At 39.6% G+C, this 20,758-nt stretch overlaps 3 protein-coding genes across 3 annotated transcripts; 2 read left to right on the forward strand and 1 right to left on the reverse strand.

Moving 5' to 3' along the window:
• Nucleotides 1–105: 105 nt before the first annotated feature.
• Nucleotides 106–2,314, forward strand: LOC135598438 (eukaryotic translation initiation factor 3 subunit D-like). Its single transcript, XM_065092220.1, has one exon. It carries the CDS (start codon nucleotides 185–187, stop codon nucleotides 1,955–1,957), a length of 1,773 nt encoding a protein of 590 aa, XP_064948292.1. The 5' UTR covers nucleotides 106–184; the 3' UTR covers nucleotides 1,958–2,314.
• A 3,971-nt stretch (nucleotides 2,315–6,285) lies between these two features.
• Nucleotides 6,286–12,712, forward strand: LOC135598439 (protein REDUCED WALL ACETYLATION 3-like). Its single transcript, XM_065092221.1, has 17 exons — nucleotides 6,286–6,445; nucleotides 6,525–6,590; nucleotides 6,730–6,821; nucleotides 7,586–7,723; nucleotides 7,818–7,874; nucleotides 7,954–8,026; nucleotides 9,119–9,277; nucleotides 10,170–10,319; nucleotides 10,413–10,668; nucleotides 10,737–10,858; nucleotides 11,039–11,125; nucleotides 11,210–11,298; nucleotides 11,387–11,449; nucleotides 11,533–11,589; nucleotides 12,009–12,105; nucleotides 12,184–12,342; nucleotides 12,424–12,712. Exons 2-17 carry the CDS (start codon nucleotides 6,558–6,560, stop codon nucleotides 12,427–12,429), a joined length of 1,638 nt encoding a protein of 545 aa, XP_064948293.1. The 5' UTR covers nucleotides 6,286–6,445; nucleotides 6,525–6,557; the 3' UTR covers nucleotides 12,430–12,712.
• Nucleotides 12,713–18,957: 6,245 nt separating this feature from the next.
• On the reverse strand, nucleotides 18,958–19,882 carry LOC135598440 (uncharacterized). The gene has a single exon (XM_065092223.1). It carries the CDS (start codon nucleotides 19,773–19,775, stop codon nucleotides 19,146–19,148), a length of 630 nt encoding a protein of 209 aa, XP_064948295.1. The 5' UTR covers nucleotides 19,776–19,882; the 3' UTR covers nucleotides 18,958–19,145.
• Between the last annotated feature and the right edge of the window lie 876 nt (nucleotides 19,883–20,758).

Genomic DNA, 20,758 nt, shown 5'->3' on the forward strand with positions numbered 1-20,758 from the left:
TTGGATTAAGATCCAGCCGTCATAAACCAATGGATCGCGAATCCCAAATCCTAAAGCGATCTAACCATCAGCACATCATCCCGAACCTTAAGACAAAAAAGCTGAGCAAAGTAGTCCTTCTTTGGTCTCCTTTCCCCTGGCGGCCGCCGTCCTGATCTGAAACCCTAGCGAAGCGGGAAAGCTGATGGGCTTCGACGTCGGCACCGTCCCCTTTAACTCCGACCGTTGGGGTCCGCCGGAGACGCCCGCCTCCCCTCTCCTCAGCAAGCACGAGGGCGCCGCTCACCCGGCCAACATTCCCTTCGCCCCCTTCTCCCGATCCGAGAAGCTCGGCCGCGTTGCGGACTGGACCCGCAGCTACAACTTTGCCGCCAATCCTTCCCGATCTGCCGGCGGCGGCCGCGACGCCGTCTTCGACTTCGCTCTCGACGAGTCCTCCGCCCTCGCCGGCGCGGCCACCGATGACTCGTGCTTCCGCCTCGTTGACGGTAAGCCCCCTCCTCGCCCCAAGTTCGGCCCTCGCTGGCGCTTCCAGCAGCGCCCGCAGCTGCCGCAGCGCCGCGACGAGGAGGTTGAGGCTCGGAAGCGCGAGGCCGAGAAGGAGCGCGCCCGCCGCGATCGCCTCTATCACCTCAACCATCGCTTCTCCTCGTCCGCCGGCGGTCACGGTCCTCGCCGGGACACCCCCGCCCCCAAGTCCTCCGTCGACATCCAGCCCGAGTGGACCATGCTGGACCAGATCCCCTTCTCCACCTTCTCTAAGCTCTCCTTTTCCGTCCCCGATCCGCCCGAGGACCTCCTCGTCTGTGGCGCCCTCGAGTTCTACGACCGCTCCTTCGACCGCGTCAATCCCAAGAACGAGCGCCGCCTTGAGCGCTTCAAGTCCCGCAACTTCTTCAAGGTCACAACCACCGACGACCCCGTCATCCGCCGTCTCGCCGCTGATGACAAGGCCACCGTCTTCGCCACCGACGTCATCCTCTCTGCTCTCATGTGCTCCCCGCGGTCCGTGTCATCCTGGGACATTGTCATCCAGCGCGTCGGCAACAAGCTCTTCTTTGACAAGCGCGAGGGGTCTCAACTAGACCTGCTCTCCGTCAACGAGACCTCGCAGGAGGCACTCCCCGATGCCAAGGAGGACATTAACTCTGCCTACTCCCTCGCCATTGAGGCCACTTACGTCAACCAGAACTTCTCGCAGCAGGTCCTTGTGCGTGATGGCAACAAGGTTACGTTTGATGAACCTAACCCCTTTGCTACTGAAGGCGAGGAGGTCGCCTCTGTTGCATACCGGTACCGCCGCTGGAAGCTCGATGAGGATACTCACCTCGTCGCACGCTGTGAGGTGCACAGTGTGACTGACGTCAAGGGGCAACGAGCCTTCATGACCCTGAACGCTCTCAATGAGTTTGATCCGAAGTACACGGGGGTAGACTGGAGGCAGAAACTTGAGACACAGAGGGGAGCAGTTCTCGCCACCGAGCTCAAGAACAACACCAACAAGCTAGCCAAGTGGACCGCTCAAGCCCTCCTTGCAGGCGCTGACCTGATGAAACTGGGTTATGTCTCTAGAGTCCATCCCCGGGACCACTTTAACCATGTTATCTTGAGTGTGATCGGCTACAAGCCAAGGGATTTTGCCGCTCAGATCAACCTCAATACGTCGAACATGTGGGGGATTGTAAAATCGATCGTAGACCTTTGCATGAAGCTAAATGAAGGGAAATATGTGCTTGTGAAGGACCCTGTCAAGCCGCAGGTAAGGATCTATGAGGTGCCGGCCGATGCATTTGAGAATGAGTATGTGGAGGAGCCACTGCCAGAGGAGGAGCAGGTGCAGCCGCCTGCAGAGGAAGATGCCACCGGCAATGCTATGGATGCAGCAGCAGAAGCAGAGGCCAATTCTGCTGCTGGAGCAGCAGAGGAGGAGAAGGATGTTAGCGCTTCCACTGTCTGAAGGTTACTCGTGTTCTTCATTAATATTTTTGATCTTTACTAGCAACAACATCTTCATGAGGACTAAGCTGTGCCATCTGAAGTTTTGAACTTGTGGGATTATTTTCTTTTTGTTATGCTTGAATAGTGGGTTGAGTCTTCTAAGACTGGCTTTAGCTTCTCACTGTGAGGGTAGTGCTTGGTCAAAATGCTAGCTTGCTTCATTTTTGGCAGGACATTTGCTGATATGTTTAGCTTATGTTATGTTCTGTTATTCAATATGCATGCCTTCAGTGTCTAACTGATGAGGTAGCCTGAATATTGTAAATTGATGGGCTTATTATTTTTATATACATACACATCTGACAATTTTCTGCAAGATTTATCTTTTCTTAAAAGTTATGAAGATGTATGAATACAGTAAAACACATAGTTTGAGGCTTGATTTCACTTGTGAGGCATTGCTATTCTACCAACTGATTGGAAGATTTTTTATAATTTGTTAGAAATCTTGGTATCTATGCTGGTATTATATTTGGCAATTGCTTTTCTTTTTGGAGGTCATGCTGTAGGCTGATGTTGAGCCACGATTTTCCTTTACTATTTTCAGATACTTCTTCAGAACTTCCATTATGACTGTTTCCTTTGTTGATATAAAGAACAGCTGAATTCACCTCTTGCTATTTGAGTTTTTTAAGCAATTGAACTAAAATCCTTTGATAGAACCGTATGTTTTAGGAAAGAAAAGTAGTGTATTTTTTTTTTCTCATCTTTATCCTTGTGGTTTAACATACCTAGATAAGGTCACTCAGGATTCTTTATTGCCATTTTGAAGAAGGGTTGTGTGATCTAGCTAGATTCCCTCCTGATGGGATGCATTTCATAATCCCATTGTCTAAACTATTAAACTATAGTGAACTAAACCAACATATGTTGTTTGGCTTGGTGAGATGGTAAGAAAAACAGTTTGGTTTGCTAAAATAGTTAGGACCTAAAATAATTCGATTTCTTTTTTCTTTTTCCCTCAACCAGTGCAACCATTACAAGCTATATAAATTTATTCTTTCAATTTTTTTCCGCTTACCCTAAAGACCTTGTCTACAAACATCTGTTGAGCCCATTATTTTGTTCATTGTCAACAATGTTCTCATTTCTTCATGAGCCTTCAATGATGAGATCAGAAATTTCATAAAAAATACATATCAGATGAGTGCATGTTTGAAGTTACATAAATGAGTGTGTAAACCAATATTAGCAACTAGACCATTCCACAATATTATGGTTCATTTTTCTTGATACAAAGGCTAGACTTGGTTTGGGAATTCTCAAATCAGAATTTGCTCATTTAGTCTGCAAACCAAACTGGACCTTGCACAGCCCCACTGCCTGGTATGTTATTTGGTTTCTGAATCTTTGTGTGTCTTTATTCCATTCCTATGCCTTATTCCCCTATCTTTATTGGTGGGGATTGTCTGGGAGGATCAACATAAACGGAATCACTAAGCAGCAACCTGATACCCTATGTCATGATTAGTGGTTGGTTTCCATATCATTGCATGTAGTTGGAAACAAGCTTTTATAGTTGCTCATGTTATCTTAGTCAGGTTTAATACATGTATTTGATGTTTAAAAGATTCTATATGGAGATACAGGTTTCTTGTGTAATCATTTACAAGGTAACATTAAAACATTGTACTATCTTCTCATCTTAGAGTTCATGAGGCATAGCTCTTGTTCCAAATGTTGTAGGTTGTAGGTATGGAGACTGGTCTGAGATTTTAATCCTTAATTTAGATCTTTGCATCCCTTTATATGATACTCTGATCCTGCATCATCTGTTAGGAAATGAATAGCAAATCACGTTTTGCATTTGAACAATGGACGGTGTTCAAAGCATCTCTGATCATCCATCTGGGACCCGTCGAATTTTTGTCCCTTGACATGACAGTAGTTGGAAAACGAGATAGATCGGATCAATTCATTATGTTGATGATAGACGATCAAAATTGATCATATCAGTACAATATTTGTGATTTTTATTTACTCGAGTCAGAATTCAATAACTACCTAAATAGTTAAATCGGTGTATAAATCTAACTTGTCTCCCTATTTTTCTACGCGTATCCTTCCCAAATCTGATCGATCACTAGTATTCTAATCCAAATTAAGCAGTCCAAGTATGACCGAAAAAACCTCTATCAATTTATCAGAAACCTATCGATTGATTTTTTAGGTTGTAAACCAATTCTAAACCCAACGCTCATATTTTTCACTTATCCTAAAACGGGTTAATTATATATTATTTTAAGTAGTTAGCTAATCTTAACATCTTGATCCTTACCGTTTAAAAAGTTACATTAGTTTTCTTATAATTACGAAAATAAAACATATGTGTTTATTTATCTTAATATTATTGATTTTATCAACGAAAACATAAAAATAAAATTTATAAAAGTAATTTTAATATTTTAGTTAGTGGTGATGAATGACATCGGTGGTGACAGACGATGGCATCGTTAAGAGCTCGATAATCGCTCGTCTACCAGCCTTACAAAGCTTCACTTCTCGATCGACGTCAATTGCGAGGAATAAAACTCCTCTGACGAGCTTCTCATCTCCCTTTTTTTATGCTCATGTCGGAACAAACGCAGTAGTGAGGAGAGCGATAGGAGCTCCAGCAACCCTAGCTTCGGGTCGAGTGATCTGCCCAATGGGTCAGCGACGAGGTGGCCACCATCTTTGTCGTAGATGATGCGGTGGCTACCACATCTACGCCGACGCCAACATAGTTGTTGAGTGGCGAAAGACTGTTTGGCATTTGCAACAGCGTCGATACAAATGCAGAGCGATGCCGCTCTGCATTTGCATTGGTGTCTATGTAGTCGACATTTGCACAGTTGCCAAACGGCAAAAGGGCCGCTCAATAACTACATCAACGTCAATGTAGATGGTGGTGGCCATCGCGACGTCTACGTCAAAGATGATGTCGTTGACCCGTTGGGTGGATCGCTCGACCCAAAGCTAGGGACACTGGAGCTCCTACCACTCCCCTCGCTCCTGCGTAAGTTTTGACATGGGCAATAAAAAGGGGAGATGAGGGGTTTATCGAAGGAGGAGTTCTATTTATCGCGATTATCATCGATCGAGAAGGGAAGCTCTAGAAGGTTGGCGTGTGAGTGGTTGTTGAGCCCTCGACACGTCATCATCCATCACCACCAATTAAAATATTAAAATTATTTTTTTATTATTTATTTTTATATTTTCATCGGTAAAACTGACAATGTCAAGATAAATAGATCTAGATGTTTCACTTTCATATCTACAGAGATGTCAATATAACTTTTTAAAATATAAAAATTAAAATACTAAAAATAATTAATTAAAAGGGTTAATATATAATTAGCCCTCCTAAATCTGATTAATGAGTATCTAGTTCAACCTAAGTAGGTGAGACGATTATGAATATCCATCCAATAAAGTCGAGGAAAATATTCTAGTTCAATATTTGAATTGAGTAAACTTAAGAAAAAGAATATGTCCCAAAAAAATAAAAAATAAAAAGAACATCTTGGCTACATCAGACATTCCCATCATCACTGATTTGCTTATAGTTGACGTTTTGACCAACCCATACAGCCAACCACTTCTCTTATTCCTAAATTGTCACTTCCCACCAACCAGAGACTTTGATTGCTCCCAAACCATGGCATTGCAACCACCTTTTCTTTTACTTCACTCCACAACATGTTCTAAGTATCTAATGGCATTTAATCATTTAATACAAGAAAAAAATTGACGTTATTTAATGACAGAAAAAAAATATTTTCACATTGTTGTCGTCGTCACTGTAACGTGCCTTGAGAGCTCGCCTGTCTCTGGAAGTCAGGGAACACAAAGTTAGAGTTGCACACGCACCGTTTGCTGATGTGATGGGTTGAGATTCGGACGTCAGACATGCGGGCTCTGTGAGAGGGAGAACCGTGTTCCATGGCTCGCCGGTGACAGGTGATCTTGAGCTTACGTTGACCATGTCAACTTGTCTAATATAATAATTCCTTTATCTTCTTTAATAATTATTATCACATTATGTAATATGATATCTCATTTTGGCTAAATAAAATAGGCAAGCAATAAATAGAAGAAGCAGAGCTATGCGGATGCCAGATCGACCGTAGAAGTCATGAGGACGAGCAAATCGAACGGACGAGTCTCGTCTACCGCTCACCATTCTTTCCTCTGCAATTATATTATCTCCCGCTGCATTTTTTTGGGGGTTTTCCTATTGAAAAATGATTTTAAATGAACAAAATTCGACGGAGAAAATAGAAATGGAGGGATGCATCGCCCTATGAAGGCGACTACTCTCCGACTCAAGCCATTATAACCCCGCTCTCTCCGGACTTCCTCGTCGGTTGCTTCAGATCCGTCCTAGCGCCGGGGCTTGAATCCTTTGGATTCCGCCCGTGTTGATGAAGATCCACCTGCTATCCCTCTGATCCGGAGAAGAAGGGTGAGATCTCGCGTTCGATTTCCTTCTTCCGGTCTTGATGTTGGATCTGCTTGGTGCTTGATTCAATCGCTTCTTGCAGTTTCCTTTTTGTGGCGCTCAATTCTATAGGAAGATGGCGGTGTCTAGTCCAGTGACCCCCGGTCAGGTACGCGGAACCTTTGCGCTTTTTGGTTTAGTTCTTGGGTTACCCTGACGCATTCAATTGTTCTTGTTTCCTCCATTTCTTGTATGCCTATTTCTGAATGACATGGTATTTATGTCTTTTATCATGTGTTCTGTTGCAGGTGTCATTCTTGCTTGGCCTTTTTCCTGTTATTATTGCGTGGTTATATTCAGAAATTCTGGAATACCGGAAGTCTTCCTCTCCGATGAAAGTGTAAGATATCTAATCCGAAACATACAATATGATTAAACTTTTTTCGCCCTCAAAGAATGTGCATTTGTAATTGTACTAGAAAATAATGGGCATAATTACGTAATGTCTTATGGAATTGAAGCATTCTTTATTAGGAATTCCTGCAAAATCAATTTTATTATAAAGGATACGAAAAGCCTTATATGCAATTGCAACAATAAAAGGTAGGAACTTTTGACCTTTTTGTTTACTTGGTTGTGGAAGAAGAATTTTACTTTCTGGTTAATCACTAAAACCTTCATTGTAAATTGAAATACTTCCCCGAGTGTGTCCTGAAGTTCCTCTGCCAAACTGCAGTAATTTATAGATCATGATGCTTGAAAGTGTTTCAGCTTATGAAATGCATTTAGTAGTTTCTCACAGTTAAGAACATGGTTTATGACAACTAGTGCAGGAACACATACTCAGGGAACAAGTCAAACTCCTGACAAGAGCAATCTTAACTTGTTAACTGATGAATGAACAGTGGCATTGTTGTACTTTTTTCATCCATCAAAGTACATTGTATTGGATCATAATACTTTAGTAGATACACCATTGGTAGAGCTTGTCTGATGCAATTTGCTTTATCTGAAATGACACTATGATTTCATTAAGAATTATATGGAATGTTCTCAGCTTACATGCTGTTACCAATTCAAAAACATGGAACATCAACATGCATGTATCACCTACTTTAATGGTTCTATATGCCTTTTAGCAATTCTTTATTTTTTGTGCTTCAGTCACTCAGATGTAAATCTGGATGGCCTGGACAATGAAACAGTCAGGGAAGATGATCGGGATGCTTTGCTTGAAGGAGGTTTATCAAGACCTTCTTCTGCAAGACTTCATAATTTGTCAGTTCGAGCAAATTTAATCAGGTTAGTTGAAGAGTGACGGAAGGTGCTGTAATTCATCATTCTGTATTTTAACTAAATTATTAATATTGATGTCGGAATTGTTATAAAATTCTAGGTTTATATCAATGGATGAGCCTTTCTTGCTTGAACATCGAGAAGCATTGAGAGCCATGTGAGATGCCACTATGATATACTTCAATCTGATAAGTTCACAAAGGATGACTATTTATTATTTGGTTGATACTATGCAGGGCAGAATTTGGGTCAATTCTCGTTTACTTCTATATTTGTGATCGGACAACTCTGTTCTCACAATCCACCAAGGTCCTTGCCTTGTGCTTTGATTTGATCATTGTGTATTCTTCTTTGCAAAGTTTATAATCTTGACTAAGCTGGTTAGTAGAAATAACTATTTATTGGTCTAACCAATTATCGATATCGAAACATATAGCTCGATGTTGGCATAGTATTATTTTTTTCTATTTTTATTATTTTTTTCAATGATACCACAAAATATAGATTGGTGTGCCATCCAGTATCTTTCGGAAACGTACCAATTCTTATATGTGACCGAAATTTATATGCTTGGTTTCGTGCTTGCTAAATTGATAATCCAGAAGTATATATTTTGTCTAAACTATGCAAAGTGTTTATAGAAATATAAGATCTGTATGAATTAAAAAAAAATTATGCAATTGTCTAAGCGTCAGCACTTGTTTGTAAAAAACATATGGCATTTTGTTTCTAAAACCAGCATCCAGCATCTCAAAGCTTATCTATATATTATAGGTAGCTAAAAGATTAACATGTTTTTTGGTATTAACCGGATAACTTCAGAATTTAGAAATGTGATTGTGATAGTGATATTGGACAGACCCTCATGTTATGCTCATATTCAGGATATTTTGTGTTGCATCAGAATAAGTTGTATTCTTATGGACATTCTTACATAAAGATGACACATCGTATCCTGGTTCTTGGTTGCTTTTAACTTGCAGTAATACATGACCATAATGAACACTTTTCTGGGTTCCTGCTTTTCATAGAAGAGCTTACAGTTGGCTTTATGAATGACCAGAGCAACATGATGATGCCATGAAATTGCTATAGTAGAGCTATTTCTAACTTGCAGTTATGGACCAACTTGCAGATATAATCATTCTCTGTACCCATTTTACAGTTTGAGATATTTTAATATTTTCTTTACACCTGTCTCTGTAATTGTACGTGCAACACAGTGTAGTTCGCATCTGGTTATCATTTTTGCATGTGAACCAGACTATGTGAACAATGGCAATTGTTTTATTTTCTTATAATTTTCCAATAAAATTGTGTTGAGAATTCCTTGATTTTGTCAACTGACCTTTTAATCCATTGAAGTTTTTTTTCCTTATCTCTGTGATTTAATTTTTCCAGAGTTACAGCCGGGACCTGTTTCTTTTTCTTTATATCCTTCTTATTATAGCATCAGCCCTGACTTCTCTGAAGAAGCACCATGACAAGTCAACTTTTACAGGGAAATCTATATTTTACTTAAATCGTCATCAAACTGAGGAATGGAAAGGATGGATGCAGGTCAGTTGTCACTTTTTTCCTTCTTAGTGTGCTAGTTCTTTTAACTCTTGTAGGACATCAATTCATAGATTGTCGCCAAAATTGTCACGAGAGTGTTTACTACCATTTTCCTTGGTTCAGCATCTGAGATTCTTCTGTGCCGGCATGATAATCAGCACAACCCTGATTCTGTTCTCAGGGTGTGCTGACACATCCTTTTGGATGTCACTGTGTTTGCTTGCATGGCATGCCATTTTCTATTTGGATCTAAGATTTTTAAATTTTAAGTTCAATTGTAGGCCAAGAGCTTATCAGTTAATGAAGATGCTACTTGGAGTCTTGAAGAGCATAATTGTCTAAATTGTTTGTCAGTTACTGGTACAAATTAGAGCTAAGTTAGCTTGTCAAGTATCTTTATCACATCCAAACATGTGGGATTTCTTTCCCAATAGTAATACAAATTTTTGATGATAGCCCTTCATATTGTTGTTGTTGCAACAGAAACTGCACCAGATGAATATTAAGTTAACCTAGTAGGTTAATAATTTCTAACCACTGTAAGTTTGTAGAAAGCCTACACAACTTGATATAATGTACGGATGACTTTGGAACATAATTTTGTCATTGCTGAATTGTAACTAGCATGATAAATAATTCCCCTGCAAGTATCTCAGGCTGCCTTGATATTTTAATGAGACTTCAATTTTGAAGTGTGTATCTTCCCAAATTCTGAGTGGCATTGCTTCAAAATAATAGTTTTCCACTGATTTTAGTAGCATTCAACAAACCACATCTCACTTAGTTATCACTAAATAATGTGCAACAGTAAAACTGACTGTCGCAAACTGCTGAACACTACCATTTTGATTGAGCTTATCTGTATCAGTTATTTATTTAACCATCTTCTTCCCAGGTTCTATTCTTAATGTATCACTACTTTGCTGCCTATGAAATATACAACGCGATAAGAGTGTTCATTGCTGCTTATGTTTGGATGACTGGCTTCGGAAACTTCTCTTACTATTATGTTCGCAAGGATTTTAGTGTTGCCCGGTTTGCTCAGGTACTTGCATGAGTTCTGTTCCCCTGATAAGTGCTTTAAGTTACTAATATTCTCCCTTACTAATCTGGAAGCACAATATCTATCAAAATGCAGATGATGTGGCGGCTTAACTTTTTTGTGTCATTTTGTTGCATTGTCCTGAACAATGATTACACCCTGTACTATATCTGCCCCATGCACACACTCTTTACTCTCATGGTGTATGGAGCCCTTGGCATTTTTAACAAGTATAATGAGATTGCACCCGTAATGGCTGTGAAGATAATATGCTGCTTTCTGGTGGTTATTTTAATCTGGGAAGTTCCCGGGGTATTTGATCTCCTGTGGGCTCCTTTCACGTTCCTAATAGGTAAATTTTAACTACATATCCTGTCTGTAACTTGAATTTTTTTATTCTTCTTAGACTTTCTGATGCAGGATACAGAGATCCCGATCCTTCCAAATCAAACTTACCACTCTTACATGAGTGGCACTTCAGATCAGGCCTTGATCGCTATATTTGGATTGTCGGAATGATATATGCTTATTACCATCCAACTGTAAGTGTCTTGTATTCAATTAATGTGATCCATGGATCTAGTCTTTTCAATTGTTTGAAGGAAGCATCTTCATATTATTGGTAGTAGTGGCACTCATGGAATACTTTCACATTTACTTTTGAATGTTGTGCATTTGATCTCTTCTTTCTTCAGTTGCTTATATTTTCAAGCTTGTGACAGGTTGAAAGATGGATGGAGAAGATCGAAGAATCTGATACAAAAAGGAGGCTGTATATCAAAACAAGCATAGTTTCTGCTTCATTATTGGTGAGTCATTGTTTATTGGCTTTGAACTTTTATAAAGTGACTTGTACAGTATAACAGTTCAAAGGGACATCTTTATTCTTGCAGGTTGGTTATTTATGGTATGAGTATATCTACAAACTAGACAAAATTACCTACAACAAGTTCCATCCATACACATCATGGATCCCCATCACGTGCGTATGAAAGCTTGTTCAAAGTCATTTTAATTTTTAATTTGGTGTCCTCTCGAAAAGGTCATGACTCTGGTTTTGTTAATTCCAGTGTTTACATTTGCCTACGGAATTTCACCCAGCAGCTTCGCAGTTCCTCCCTCACTCTCTTTGCGTATGTTTCAATCATTTTCTCCGGTTTTTTGCTTTAAGGATATTTGCTTTTGGAAGAATTTTTTTAACCTCTTTATTCACCAGGTGGCTTGGCAAGGTCACCCTGGAGACCTATATCTCTCAGATCCATATCTGGCTGCGGTATGATAATTCTAGTCCTGCTGCAATTTGACAGGCCTGTTCTTAACATTATCATGAACTTCACAATTTAACAACTTGAGCAAACAACTGCATCGTATTTCATGTTTTAAAAAACTCAAGCAATAAACTATGGCAAGGTTGAAGTCTTTTGAATGACAACCATGTCCAGTTATCTTCCTGAATCTATTGTAGCTGACAAAGCTTCACAGGGCAAAAATTAAAAGTTTAAAACTATAATGCACCTATTGTTGCCATAATGTCCATGATGAATTGACTACCAAATAAATGTGGGTACAAAATATTTTGAAGTTTCATGTTCCAGCCTCCACGTCTTGACTCTTAAAACTTATTTCGCTATCGGAATTACCAGGAATTTTAGGTCCTAATGGACTTCAATGTTTGTTTTACATGATATGCAGGTCAAACATGCCAAATGGCCAGCCCAAGTGGCTTCTTTGTTTCATTCCAAGTTACCCTTTGCTCAATTTCCTGCTTACTACTGCCATGTATCTCTTTGTAAGTTGATCTCACATCAACTCAGCAGAACTCCATAAATAAATTCAACTAAAATAATTGGTTGTACCGTTGCTGCAGATATCATACAGAATATTTGACCTGACAAATTTGCTGAAGGCAACATTCATTCCGAGTAAAGACAACAAACGCCTCTTTCATAATCTTATATCTGGAGCTATCGTTTCCTTCTGCTTATATTGTATCTCAACAGTTATTCTTCACATTCCTGGGATATCGGTATGACATCTTGTTTTCTGTTAAAGATCTCGAAAACCTTGTGAAGAGCTTTTACTTATTACTAATTGACCTTTTTAACAGGGATGAAGAGCCACAATCTGCACCAAAAAATGAGGTCTTCTGTTGGGCTGCCAAATCTTTCGGTTTTGGCGAGACGGTTCCTGTTTGTCGCAACTTGTAACATTCCGATAAATGCAATTTTGGTGATAATTATATGCCTCAGTTATACCAGACAACTTGTTTTGGCACACAATTGGAGATAAGTATTTAGAAAGGTTAGGGGCAATTTTATTCAAAAACAAGCCAATCTTTTGTGTTTTACCGATAATATTGAATGACCATTCGTCACTAGTAATCTGGTGGGGGCTTATGGTGGTTTTTCTTTTTCTCTAAATAATTGGATACTTTAGTGTCAATATTTCATTTATTTTATATTGACATTACAGGAAAAATTATAAGAGGAAGGCTTTCTTCATGTCTTCACCACAATAAATCATGACACTGTATTGATTCGCGGCTAATAACTCAACTGTGTTGACTGACAGCCGAGCAGAACTTCATGAAACTTTTAGATTAGCACAAATTGCTGTAAACGTTTATTGAGGAATCGGGTTTGTAATTTCATGGCATTATTCCACAGGATGTTGGTTAGAGATTAGGAATAGAACATAAATATGCTTGTTTGTTTCTTATGATGAAAGTAATAGATTAACATTCCATCTTTTAGGTTTCTTGTAAGAACTAATTCACTTTAGGCTTTTTGACTCAGCTGGACTCAGGTTGGATGTATATGTTCACAAGTTAACAGGAGTCTCCTCAAGGAAACCTTGGTGAATATAATTTAATTATATCAGGGAGTTTTCGAGGTATGTATATAACCACATAATTGAAGAGCAAAATCAAATTATCTGTTCTAACCACACCAACATCGAAGATTGTAATAAATGGTAATGCATACTGAGTCGATTACAATCTTCTAATCCGAGATCGTCTCACCAAAACCTTCCATCGCCATTCATAATCTCAACTTGGATGTTGGATCGCATACGAAATCTTGGGACCGCTCTTCAGCCATACACGCAGCTGCCAAAACCTGCAAGAAGAAAAATGCAATGCAATGCAATTTTGATCCTTTACATCTCCTGATGTGATCGGTTTTTGAAGATGGGGGACTCACTCGGGTCGGTCGTCACGACGAGCGCCGAGTTGTCGAAGTAGCAGTTCCACCTGTTCCTGCCCATCGCCCGGTAGTAGAGGTTCATGGCGATGGAAGCATGGGAGATGAGGATATCCGGGTCGAAGCAGGCGCCTTTCCGCTGCAGCACGCTGCAGTCCACCTGAGAGCAGGCGTAGTCCAAGTTGGCGATGAGAGTTGCTTTGTCCGACGAGGGTTTCGCCACGCACCAAGTCTTCTGCAAACGCACAGAGGAAGCTGCTGCAATCCCCAGGCGATACATACAGTAAGTAGTAAACTGTTGCCAAGATGAGCCGGAAAGTTACCTGTTCCTGCGCCTGCACCAGCTTCACCGATCCTCCTGCTGCGAGAAAGATGTGTTAGAATCATCGACAGAGATGAATGGAGCAAGAAAAGGAGAGGGCTTCATAAAGACAGCACCTGGCGTTAGAGAGAGGAGTAGCAGTGCGCAAGTGAGAGACACAAGGAAAGAGGAGGAGAAGGTTGCTACAACTCTCCCGGCCATTGCTCAGTTTAGCAGAGCAAAGAATGGTTCGGAGTGATCGAAGATATAAAGGGAGAGGGAAATGGAAAATGCAACGCCCGCCCGTATCTATCCGGTGGCGACGAAGAGGAGTGCATTCAATATGGTTTGCGGTCTGGAATCGGGTGCGGTGATCGCAAAGATACACTGACAAGTGCAACGTCCACGGACAGTGGTGATTCACTGGAAAAAGGACCCACGTTTCTATTTCTTCTTCATGTGAACGGCGCCAAAGAAAGGCTCTTCTTTTACATTTGGAATATCTTCAAAATAAATATTAAAAAAATTCATATATAAAGATAATAATCAGCAATCATAAAATTACAATGATCCAATTAAATAACTATATTTAATATATATATATATATACATATATTTTCTATAAGTCCTAAGGATCATGATTGATAATTGTTTAAATGCCTTTCACCATGTAAGAAGAGCATGCCTAAAAAAATTAATTGAAAATAAAAATTTATTCAAACAACAAAACAGTTGAGACAAGTATTCTATTTTCATTTTTTTCTTGAGAGGGATAATTCTGTTTAGATAGATAAAATCTTTATAAATGATTGAGTTGGTTAGTGCATTTGTGTGAGTGTTAGGCTTTTAAATACAATGAATATATCTTTTATTTTTATTTTATATTTTTTTAAAAAATAATTTTACTAAAATATCTTCATTAATTAGGGGAAGAATCAATCAACACGACTAAGATTTTTTCATGAACCTCTCTGGAGAAAATTTACGAGGCTACTGCTTATGTGAGATGTATCTGTCTTAACCTACCTGACTGATTGTTCTGAAAAGGTGAGAAGAATTCACTCTGTTCCAAAGCTATCATCCAAAATTTGCAATCCTCTGTATAACCAACACTTAAGTGTAAGATGACATTTCTTACATCAACAATTTCATGAAGCTCAAAGCGAAATTAGTCTGATAGGTTATAGCTTATAGCTTTGATACATGTGGAGTAGTTGTGGACTACTATTATTATATGCTAACTCTTTTAAGTGGTAGTCTTTTATAATTTTTTAATTAGGTCAAGTGAGTTTGAATCGATTAAATTGGTCTAAAGTCATTCTAAACTGTCTTGAACCAATTAAATCTATTTAGTTTAATCAATTAAAGAGCTCAAACCAATAAAAAGAGATGAATTTAGACTATATTGTAAAGTGCTAGCCTACATCAAACTAATTCACCCGAGCCTTAGATAGATCACATATAGTATAGATGTCGATCGTAGATAATAAGTTGAGTTAAGGTATAATGGGTTGGATAGAGAGGGTAACGATGTGTCTAGTGTCATTCGTTGAACTAAGTTAAATCTCACTTGCGGATTAGGTTAAACTCCATGTTTAACTCTAAATTAAATTATGTTTGGCTATATAAGTTGAATCGTGTTTTATTACGTAATATACACATGAGCTTAATAATTTTAAGAATTAGGGAATGAAATCAATGCATGCATGCAATTATGAAACATTCTTCGTGGTTTTCATGAGCAACGAGTGTATAATTAAATTATAAATTACTTTTAATTTCAAACATTCTAATACTAAACTGTAGCAATATTATCTTAACAAAAAGTTATGTTAATGAGAATATGATCCGACAGGGATCAATTTCCATGCAGACGGTCACCAATTTCCATGCAGACGGTCACCAAAAACACACGACGAATTCGAGGGAAGACGTCGTACCAGCCACGGATGGCCTTTGGACCGGTTTCCTGAAGAGAGAGAGAGAGAGAGAGAGAGAGAGATCTCCAACGGGAAAGGAACGGTGCGATGCACCGCCTTACGAGATGCTGACAGGCAGCTGAAGGCCCGAGAAGGAGTTGGCCCATTCATTAGACTCACCGTTAGCAGAGCAGACCCAACTTCAAATGGCCTATGGTCGATAATTCTTTGAACGGTCACATATAAGCAAAAAAATAATTTTAATATTTTAATTATATATTTTTTATTATATCTTAATTAAAATTTCTTAATCAATTATTGTGGTGATGACGGACAATGACGTCACTAGAGTCATGATTGTTGTGATAGTGATCGATGAGAATGATGCGATAGTCGATCTTACTAATGTAGATTTGAATGTTGACAATCTAGGCAGAGGGGACGGGTTTGGCAACAATGGTGATTTGATGATGGTGGTGATAAATCTCGAAGATGTCTTTGGACATAGACGAGATAGTGCTAAAGGGACTTTTGTGGCTTGTTGCGGGAGAGCAGTGGTGGGAAGTAAGGCAGAGGGAGAGGAGGAAGAGACTGATGACGATGACTGGGAAGAAGGATGAGAGATCGCAGAAAGGGGGAAGAAGGATAAGCGCCACTTTGCATTTGCATTGACGCTAACCCAGATGCAAGGCGATGTAGAGTAAAAGCTATGGATGTATAGTAGAGTAATGCTGCTCTGCATTTGTATTAAGCCATTGTCCTCATCCTTTTCTTGCTCTCCCTTTGCCTCATATCCCGTCATTGCTCTCCTTCCTTTTCCTCATCCTCCCCTCATGAGAAGTCGTAGAAGTCCTTAATTCCACCATGCATGTCTCTAAGGACATTTATGAGATCTACCACTACCATCATCAAACCATTACCATTGTTATGATCATTGCCCCTACCTCAGTTGTAGATGTTTGGATCCACATCGACAAGACCAACCACTACCACAACAGCCACTTGCGATCACTGACAACACCACAATCTCCCACCACCATAACAGTCGACTAAGAAATTTTAATTAAAATATAATAAAAAAATATAATTAAGACGTTGAAGTTATTTTTTTGTCATTGTATCTTTCGTCGGTAAAGTCGATGAGATTAAATATTTTACTTCTATAATTATATAGATTCTAATATAAATTTTTTAATTTAGTGACCAGAATATTAAAGAAGAGTTAATATGCAAAAATATTGTTATGAGTCGTAAATTCTGCAAGGGTTTCATATATGAACTGAAAACATTGTTTGCTTGGTCCCTAAATGATCGATCTTCACCATTTTTAAAGCTTGATCAAGGATAAATTGTTATTAAAATAGAAACAAAGCAGTTCTTGAACATTTTCCGTGGATCTAATCCTTTAACTAGTCACAGAATCTGCACGAACTATTGCAGGAAGCCAAACACAGTGATTTCCGAGAGCTGGCGATGCTTGCGAGAGCTGGGGGACAGTGACCAGGGGAATCAGATTCTCATGTGAGGTACATGGGGTAAGTGTCCTCGTTTCACTTGGGAACCATGAGAATAGTCTGAGGATATGATCTTAATGATCAGTGGATGTCTGAAACAAAGGGTCAGAGTCCTCCTAGGAAAGAGACAAGTAATATACATTCTTTACTGAGCCATGAGAATATATGCTGCTTTCGTTAGGTTTATGTTGTTTTAGTGGATGTTGGAATCCACTATGAAGATGATGGCTCGCTTAGATTAAGTCACAGATTCTTTGTTTATCTCTGAAATAATAGATATGAAACTACATAATGTGAAGTAACTGTATCAAGATTAAACTCGGGCACAAAAAGACCTACAACTTAGAGCTGAGGAAACTTCAATCCTTAGACCTAAACTTGGGGCAAGAACATCTCTCGAGTAAAAGCAGTCTCTCACTGAAATCTTAGATAAACGGAGCCTGTCATCAATCCTCAGATGATTGGTTGTAAAATACATTCCCAACTTGATTGCTGCAGCAGAGAACAGCCTCCACTTAGTCTACACTACTTCGACTTTTAGAATGGTGGGGAAGATCCAAATGATGAGGACATGGTCTTAAAGATGCAACTTCGCCTGTTGCAGTAGACAAGCCAAAGCAAAATGTACTCAGTGCTTCTAGTTTAGCTGCATGAGTATCTGATGCGAGAAATCAAATTTGCCTTCAAAAAATCGCAACAAGTTATGGCTTAGCAATACTACTTGAAGCACTCAAACAAACACCTTCCAAGCTTTACCAGAGAAGGCTAAAGAAATCAATGTGGTGAAAAGGGAGACACTCTTAAAGCTGCTGTGATTCAACACAAAGCAAATCAACTGGGAATGACGATCAGAGAGAGAGAGAGAGAGAGAGAGAGGAGAAGGGAAGGTGTTGTTGGGTTGGCAGTAGAAGGATTGAACAAGGCATCATCAGAACTTAGAATCTATTCCTTTATCTTACTTTCTTCTCTTTCGTTCAGATAACTACAACCTCATCCAAGAATTCCAGAATCATTTGAGTCACTCCACACTTGTTCACAAAAATACAATCTAAGTTGACGTAAAGGACATATCTTCTTTAGAAGCCTGTGGGACTTTTTGACTAAAACCTGCCACTAAGCAATACCCATTTATCTTATGTTGGATTTGTGAATCTAGCTAAAGTGAGCACCACTGGATGAGGATTTAATTAAATATATGTAATTTACTATTACTTCATAAGATTTTAAATATTGATTAGATCAAGATATATCGATCGATCGATATTTACGGATTCGATTGAGTTTTATATCTAGAGAGAAAACTCAATATCGATGTATATAGTTTCTTTTTTTTTACTAAAATTGAAATCAGATCAATATATACTGAATAGAATTCACTTTAAATATATATTATTGAAATAAAATATGGAATGCTTCAATATTATTTTTGGGGTTATTAATGTGCAATAAGTTCAGCATGATCTGTAATATACTAAAATCTATTTCATGTCAAAATGATTTAATGATTTCCTTGGAAGTACAATTTTAATGAATTATAGACAATATGAAAATAATGTAAGATCATAAACAGAACTATAAATAAATAAATAAATTTATTGCTCATTTATATTTAAAAAATTATCATCATTATATAAGAGTATATTTTATCGATCATATGTATTCGACAAACTCATTAATTTTCTAAAAGATATTATTTGAATATCAACATTAACTATTACTTGTAATCTTTTACTTCAGTGATTATTTGATTGGTGGATACTTCCTTTCATGTCATTTAAAACTAATTTTTCTTGGAATATAATGCCGCCAAATTCCAGAGAAGTCATCACATTGCGTGATAACTCTTTATATCGTCTACATTTTTTTTTTCCATATATATATATATATGATTATTATTGTTGTAAAATAGTCGGTTCTGGTGATCCCACGGAACAGTTTAAGGGCGCGGGCGCCGAGACGATGGCCATGCGCTCCTGCAGGTGAAACTTGGTCTGTTTCGCGATGAACGCCTCCACTGCGCGCCGGAACTCCTCCGCGTCCGCCGGAATCTCCTCCTCCGTCACCTGCATCTTGTCGCCCCGGAGCTCGGGTGGCGCCCCCCTGAGAGGATCCACCCTGTCCGACTGGCTCCGCTGGTCTGCGCGCATCTCCACGCACACCGCCTTGTCCTCGAACACCACCGCCACCGGTGGCGGCGGGAGGGGGCAGGAGAGCCGGCTGCCGCGGGTCTCGAGGAACTCCTCGTAGAAATCGCCGGAGGAGGAGTTGGGAGAGGCGGGAAATTTCCGGCCGGAGTCGGCGAGGAGGAGTAGAACGATGGCGTTGGCGAGGAGGAAGACGAAGCGGGAGCTGAGGAGGACGGAGGCGAGGTGGCGGAGGAAACCGGCGGGGATGCGGGCGGAGGACCAGGAGAGGAGGAGGAGAGCAGCGGAGGCCTCGAGGCAGCGGAGCAGCGTTCCGATCCGTTGGAGCCGGCGGTAACGCCGCATCGCCCTCCTTTTCGCCGTTTGGATCGCGTCCATTTCCGGGATCTGACAGTCCAAAACAAATCACCGGGTGACGAATTTTAAAGCACCGGATGACGAAACGGAGACTCCGTAACTGGGAACAGAAATGAGTTCTTGGGAAGTCGGAGGCCGATTGGGTTTTATAGAGGTGGCATCGCCGCTTTTGCTTCTTAATATATATATATATATATATATATATATATATTTATTTATTTAAAGCATCAATTGTTGGTGGAGTGCGTGTTGTGTTTCTTAGCAAGCGAAAAATCCATGCTAAGATTCAACAATATGAGTTAAATTTCAACAAAAACAATGAATAAAAAGCACAAAATGACATCTTTTATTATTGAAGGTGATTTTTTTATGATCTTTGGCTAATTTATGGACTAATTATGTTTTCCTTTTTTGCATGTGATCGTGGCAAGGAAGCAGCTTATATATAATTTGGTTGATCCTTGTGCTGTCATTCATGAGTTGAGCAATATAAGCTAAATCTATAACGCAAATGAGAATAGACAAAGAATTTAAACTCAATGAGTCACCACCGGATCAAACACTGAAGACAGTACAGTCACTATCAAAACAGAATCGACAAGGCATGTTCTTCCTCAAAGCGGAAGGGTTGGGAACTCGCGGCTGCCAATTCAAGCACTACGATTCTAATGGAGACAGCAGCACACATGGAAAGCCAAACGCCACTGCAGGGCGGCCATGTCCAGGTACAACTTTTGGGAGATCGGCTGCGGAAAGAAAATGATATGATTGAAAACATGTATATTTCATCCACAAAAGTGAAGTTAGATTAGGTAAAGACTCATCAAAATAAAGGCATTCATCGATCCACAAATATAAAATGTACCAATTAAAGTTCTATTCTGAAACATTAATTCTGATAAAACCCTCCCTCTCACTTGATTTCCCGGATCGATCTATCCGAGATTATAAAATCTTATCAAGCTTAAACATATCACATGTGTGTGTGTCTATATATCATGCAG

This window comes from Musa acuminata, chromosome BXJ2-1 (genome assembly GCF_036884655.1).
Source record: "Musa acuminata AAA Group cultivar baxijiao chromosome BXJ2-1, Cavendish_Baxijiao_AAA, whole genome shotgun sequence".
Classification (NCBI taxonomy): domain Eukaryota; kingdom Viridiplantae; phylum Streptophyta; class Magnoliopsida; order Zingiberales; family Musaceae; genus Musa; species Musa acuminata.

Excerpts from the sequence above, each read along its gene's own strand:
- LOC135598440 (XM_065092223.1), bottom strand. The coding sequence starts at position 19,775 with ATGGACGCGATCCAAACGGCGAAAAGGAGGGCGATGCGGCGTTACCGC.
- LOC135598438 (XM_065092220.1), top strand. The coding sequence starts at position 185 with ATGGGCTTCGACGTCGGCACCGTCCCCTTTAACTCCGACCGTTGGGGT.
- LOC135598439 (XM_065092221.1), top strand. The coding sequence starts at position 6,558 with ATGGCGGTGTCTAGTCCAGTGACCCCCGGTCAG. Across the intron at positions 7,724-7,817 it reads GTTCGAGCAAATTTAATCAG|GTTTATATCAATGGATGAGC; the intron begins GTTAGTTGAAGA and ends ATAAAATTCTAG. Across the intron at positions 11,126-11,209 it reads TAGTTTCTGCTTCATTATTG|GTTGGTTATTTATGGTATGA; the intron begins GTGAGTCATTGT and ends TTATTCTTGCAG.